The 6,114-nt window shown below is 41.4% G+C and overlaps 1 protein-coding gene across 3 annotated transcripts in view; it reads right to left on the minus strand.

Moving 5' to 3' along the window:
- The window catches only part of ncapd3 (non-SMC condensin II complex, subunit D3), a 19,952-nt gene extending 14,474 nt beyond the window's left edge, over positions 1-5,478 (minus strand). Inside the window, exons 1-10 of one of the 3 annotated variants that reach the window (XM_015058511.1) lie at positions 5,370-5,478; positions 3,823-3,995; positions 3,517-3,679; positions 2,144-2,310; positions 1,733-1,894; positions 1,576-1,637; positions 1,401-1,488; positions 649-782; positions 365-437; positions 132-257 (exon numbers count right to left, since the gene is read on the minus strand). In XM_015058511.1, coding sequence (XP_014913997.1) covers positions 132-257; positions 365-437; positions 649-782; positions 1,401-1,488; positions 1,576-1,637; positions 1,733-1,894; positions 2,144-2,310; positions 3,517-3,679; positions 3,823-3,995; positions 5,370-5,421 — 1,200 coding nt within the window. In that variant the 5' untranslated portion in view covers positions 5,422-5,478. Of the gene's footprint in view, positions 1-131; positions 258-364; positions 438-648; positions 783-1,400; positions 1,489-1,575; positions 1,638-1,732; positions 1,895-2,143; positions 2,311-3,516; positions 3,686-3,822; positions 3,996-5,369 lie in introns of all 3 variants that reach the window. The other 2 variants (XM_015058512.1, XM_015058510.1) reach the window with 2 other exon arrangements.
- Between the last annotated feature and the right edge of the window lie 636 nt (positions 5,479-6,114).

Raw genomic sequence — 6,114 nt, forward strand, 5'->3', positions numbered from 1 at the left:
TATTTTTCTTTCTGTAATAAAAAGTTTTAAAAAAATTTTTTTTTTTTTACCTTTTTAAAAAATTCCCCAAGTCTACTTTTCAGAAAAATCCCCAAAAAAAAAAAAAAAAAAAAAAAAAAGTCTTTTGTTACCTTTGAATGACCAGAGAAGATGAAAAGCCACTTTATGAAGCGGGCGTAGTCCACACCGGCCATCTGAGATGTTAGCATACCCACAGCCTGGGCTCCATGGTTACGATACTCGCTTTTCTCCACCATCTACACAGCAGCAAAACAGAACCGTGACTGAGTGATCAGGCATTGGTGGAAATATTCGCTGCCACTGCTAGACCTTTCTCCCACCACCATGGAAGAAATGGATTCACCTGGAAGCAGATGTGCTGCAGGAGGATTTGAAGGAAAGGTGAAGCCAGCTCTTTCAGCTCATCCACCAGATGACTGGAGTCACAAAAACAGAACAAGCATGAACAATGTAGCATGTCAAAAGACCTGGAAGCTCTATAAAGACGCCCGCTCAACAATATGTTGATGGTGTGATCTAAAAAAAAAAAAAACACACTCAATGTCACCATAAAATGTGACGTTAAGTTCATTAGGTTCAGTCATGTTTACCACTTACAAAAACTTAATCTTAAGCGTGGCTGCTTACCAAACAAAGTGGATGGCCTGGTCGCGGGTGGTGAGGACGGCCTGGTTCGGGACAAGGAGGGACGGCTTCCCACTGTGGCCTTTACTCATCATCAGGATGACGTAGAGCAGACGATGGAAAACCCTCCGCAGAGACTGAAGGATGCAGAGTTGACAATCACTACACGTATGGGGAACCAGCCATGTTTGTCAGCGGAGGAAGTGAACCAAACCGTTTAGTCCACGTTGGTGACAATTCCAAATATTGAACTAAACTGAACACGCCACCTTTCCTCCCTTTGCAGTGGAGGACTGTCGTTTACGGCTCAGGCAATTTCAGGTCAAATTGGCGCATTAAATACGTCACAAGCAAATGTTAGCAACGGAGTAAAATTAAAAAAAAAAAAAAAAAAAAAAAAAAAAAAAAAAAGAATCCACGTCTCCAGGAAGCAATCGTTTCTCAAACGCCAAAAGTCCAGTTCTGGTTTTTAAACCAGTCTAGATTGACCCCTGGACACAAAAACACTGTGACTTTGTCAAAGGATGAGAACGGGTCTGTCTGGTGGGAAGCTAACTGTCCAGTCCAATTCTTTAAAAAAAAAACCACTGCTGATCAAAACCTATAGCGCAGAGACAAAGTTTCAAGTATTTGCATGTTTGGTTCTGTTGGATCAGAACCAGGTGGTTTCCGTTTTAAAGTTCTATTATTTACACCCTGGTTCTGATCCAGTCGTGTGCAGCATGTGTTCATCTGTGAAATAACTTGGATCCTACCTCTTTCTGCTCTCCGTGTCTCGGTGAGCAGAGCAGCTTCAGGCCGTGGAAGGCCATCTCCGGGACACTCTGGAGCTCACCCAGATCCCTGTGAAGAAATGATAACCGGTTTCGCTTTCATCTCCAGGACCGATGGACCTTTCTTCAATGTGGCAGCGGCAGAAAGAAAACTCACCGTGGAACAGCAAAGGTTAGCTCCCTCAACACAGGTTCCAAGTAAAGCAACTTGGTGAAGATCTGTGGAGAAGAAAAGAACGTTCTACATGCTCACAGGCTGACAGGGTGCAGCGTGGCACAGGGCGTGTATGTGTGTGGGGGGGCGGGGGGCTAACCTGCGTGCAGTTGCTGGCCATCTGTGGTCTGTCTTTAAGTGAGAACGTTTGCAGGAGACGGAGGAGACTTTGAACCAAGACAGCAATAGCATCTCTGATCTTCGTCAGCTCCTGGCCAGAAAAATGCAGCTCATCTTCCTCTTCTTCCTCCTCCATTTCCATCTGAAAGCAGAAAAAAAAAGAATGCAATGTGGTGCCTTGTATCTCTGGGAGTCTGCGCTATTAAATCTGAATCTGAAAGCTTGAGAGAAGGACAGTAAAGCATGTCTTTGTAAAACCATCTCCCAAAGGTTTAACAGATGCTCCACTGAACCTGCGTGTGTTTGGAGCGACATGCTGCAATAATCCAGTGGACTGAGCAGATCTAGATGATCTGTTGGGCTGCGACTGATTTATGATTTGGTGCTGCACCTCTGGAGTGTCTCTCCGCTGCGGTTTGGAGCGTTTGCTGTCAGCCTGGGAGCTTTTCAGGCCGTCCTTCTTGCGCTTCCTCCCAGAGTCCTGGGGCCAGCAGTGGAAGGTCAGGTCAAGACACGTGTCCAACAAAACCTCATGGAAAACCTTGTTGGCGATGCTTCCTGGAAGAAACGGATATTTATAAAGTAAAGAAAATGTAGATTTTAGCTAAGAGTAGAGTTGGAGGTCAGTGTACCCTAACCCCTAAACAAGGCAGGAGAGAGCAGCAACCATAGTCAAATATTTGCTAGGGGCCAGAATAGGAACCTGAAACTGCTGGCTAAGGATAAGTGTAAATACAGTAAAGATTGTTATTCACGCTGGCAGTAATGACACCCGGTTATGCCAATCCGAGGTCACTAAAGTTAGTGTTGCTTCTGTGTGGAACTTTGACAAAACAAAGTCGGACTCAGTAGTTTTCTCTGGTTCCGCAGCCTGATTGGACCAGTGACGACATGTTTAACTGCAGAGTCGCAGTCCGACATGCATCTCTGCAGCATGTCGGACTGCGTACAGTTACCAACCCATTACCCTGTTAAGACAGTTTCTTCCCCACAGCCAATATCTAATGGATTAATGATTAACCCAGGGTTTCCCCCAGAGTATTATAAGCCTGGCGGGCCACCAGGCTTTACTTGTGACCCCACCAGGCTAAGCCCTGCTTATTTATTTAAGTCTGTTTAAAATGTTTGCATTTTTTTAAGACTTTATAGTTGGTGTTCAGATATTAATCTTCCAATCTTTCAATAAGAGATAATTATCAAGTGATGTTTTAAAATTTCTTGTCAACTTTAAATATTTTCTAACTCAAAAACTGATTTTTTTTTTCTTAGCAACATGTCGAACAGAACTAATTTTTAGTCCACCACTGCAACCCAGCTCTGTTACGATGGTGGACCAATAGGTAAGTCATTGTTTCCACAGTGATGGGACAATAAGTGTCTCAATTCTGTATCATTAGTTCAGTGGACATTTTAGGAGGAAAAACTGAAGACATTCCCTCAGTGATCGATGTCTGGCTGACAGGTGTTGCCTCCCTGTAGTGAGTTCAATCCCGACAAGAACCCAATAGAACACACAGGACAGAGATTCACATCCAGTGTCACCATAACTTCCTCTATGGAGTGCAGTTTGTACAGATTTACTAAAACAGTAGCTACAAAAACATTGTGACTCTTTCGCAGCTAAAGAGTTGTTGTATCAGGCTGATTTTCTAAAAACAAATGATATAGCTTACACATTTTGAGATCAAAGACAAAACAAGCAGGTTGCAAATTCAAATTCTGGCATTTCAGAAGCTCTAACAAATAGTTTCCAGATACACTCACCTGGGATTCCCAGCAGCAGCAGGTAGACAGAAGCTGCATACAGTCCGCAAAACCTCTGCTGAACGTTGGCCCCTTTGGTCTTTGCTGCCAGGACGAAGGAGGACAGAACAGCCACCAGAGTCTTCACCGACACCTTGTTTTCTCCGAAGATCACCCAGACACCCTGCAGCTTTGGAAACAAGCAGGGCTGGAGGATCAGCATACTGATTTTTGCAGGAAGCAAAAACAAGCTCCAGAGCATTCCCCAGATTTACATTACACTCAGTAATCAGAGTGAACTGTTAGGAAAGTGGTATGAGAGCTGACCTGTGACGCTCCGTCCCTGCCTGCAGGCTGCTGCTGATCTGCAGCATGTTCCAGCAGACAGTGGATTAGGCTTCTGAAGGACTTCTCTCCACCGGCGCACACTTCGTCCTCTATGATGTGATCCAGCGGTTTCCTCTCCATGAACTCCAAGTCCCACACGGCATCCACCCAGTCTAGAAATCACAATGCAAGTCAGACACTTGCTATGTATTGATTACTGCTAGAGAAACTAAGTTTGGGAACCATCTCAAACTTTCCTGTAAAAATGTAAACAGGCACCAGTCCCACTCCCAGGAGCCATCTTGAACCGGTCCAATGTTTAGAAAAATTTATACGAGAGGTGAGTCAATGTAGCAACCAAGTCGGTTCAAGGTTTCCCCTGGCTAAGCCCGGTGTTTGGGTGCTAGGTCAGTCATTCATGCAGCGGCCCATCGTGTTTTTGAGTTAAAAAATGTTTAAAGTTGACAGGAAATTTGTAAATATCACTTGATAATTCTGTCTTATTATGTATTATTAATTACATTCTGAACCACATTCTGTTTATTGACCTGAAATGGTTGAAGTCTACAGAAGATGAATGTGATCAGAATTTTAAAAAAATATCAACATTGAAAAATTCTACTGAGTAATAAGAAATGATAAGAATCATCTTCTACTGAAGCACTTGTCTCCTAAACAGGGAATAAATGCCACATTCTAAGATGAGACTTTTTTTGCTCCATCACATTTATTGTAAATGACAAGAGAAAATAATTAGACAAAACCAAGAGAACATTCCTGGATTCAGGTAACAGTGTAGGTGAAAATTTGATTCAAATGGACTACAGTAACACGATGATAATGCTCATTTATTACTCTCCACAAAACAGAAGAGGAAGATACTTAGGTAACTGTTTGTTCAAGGATAACTTTTTGTTAAGTGTGTATATTTACGAATAAGTTCGACATGTATTTAAAAGTTTAAAACTATAGTCTGTTTTACCGGAAGACCTGAAAATGACTGAGCGGATTGGAACGTTTAAAACTGAAGACATGTTTTTGTTTAGCACGTTTACGTAATTTTATGGTAATAATTCGGCACTTGTTGCGCTAAAGTCATTAATAAGCCTTCTTTTGTCGTCTTTAAAACTAGCTTTAATTTGGAGTTTAAGAATATTGGACTATTTTCCATTATTTCTACATAAACGACACAAGTAGTCTTTTATGTAGACTATTTACATTGCTTTTATTTCCTTCCACAAATCTGTATTTTTACACATTTTATTCACATGCATGTTTTTGTGCTACATCATTTTATATATTTGCGCTAAAATAAAACTGCCTCGCAGCCCCCTGAGAAACAGAAAATGCATTTGTTGGCTTTTTCGTTTGTTTTTTAATAAATCTGATCTCGTCGACCCCGGTGTCAGAATCTGACAGTTTTGCCATCCTGACCGAACCCGGGAAACTGCGACAAGAGCCGCAGCCAAATGAACCGGTAAGAAGCCAAATATCCCGACATTCTCCTAAGCTCTCATAATGAATACAATAAAATAATTTAGTGTTACCTTGTGGAACTTGGTTCAGGTTCAGAAATTGCAGCGTAGCGATCAAATCCATCTTGTTTATTTTAAAATCATCCCGCCCGGAAGCGCGAGCGCTGCGTTTCTTCCTTCATCCGGTTCATTCTTTAAAGTCACATTAGCGCCATCTGTTGCTCAGGAGCGCCTTGCCTTGGACGAGTAGCTCAAACCATTTTCAGAAGGCTGGGCCGCCTCTGCATGGTAAAGTTTTCCAAGTACCACCGAATTGACAAACATTTAAAATAACTTGTTTCTACCAAACTCAACTTTAAAATCAATAGAAATAGTGACAGAAATCCAAGAAATCGACTGAAATCAAGTATTTCTGCTGCTCTGTGCAAATTGAGATCAGCTTCTTTAATATTGACTGATAGAGAAAACAAAAAGGTTTCTCATTATCAAAGTATTGCATGTATGATTAAGCAAAGAGACCTTTATCCTATTGTTACAAAACTGCTGACGATGGATATTGCAGTTTTAAATTTCTGTTTCAAGTATCACACCGCTGGAGCCATAATCTGGAAGTGAAAGAACATAATTGCATCGTTGTAACATTTCAGACAGAGTAGCCAAAAGTTTATGAATAGCATCAAAAACTTCAATATTATTTCACCAAAAAAAAAAAAAAAAAAAAAAATAAAAAACTTTTTTTTTTAACAACTGAATGTGCTAAAACACTTAAAAAGCGAGTGAGAGACAAGCACAATTACAAACATTCATTCTGTAAAAA

This window comes from Poecilia latipinna, unplaced genomic scaffold (assembly GCF_001443285.1).
Source record: "Poecilia latipinna isolate Pla-1442-1.1 unplaced genomic scaffold, P_latipinna-1.0 Scaffold1545, whole genome shotgun sequence".
Taxonomy (NCBI): domain Eukaryota; kingdom Metazoa; phylum Chordata; class Actinopteri; order Cyprinodontiformes; family Poeciliidae; genus Poecilia; species Poecilia latipinna.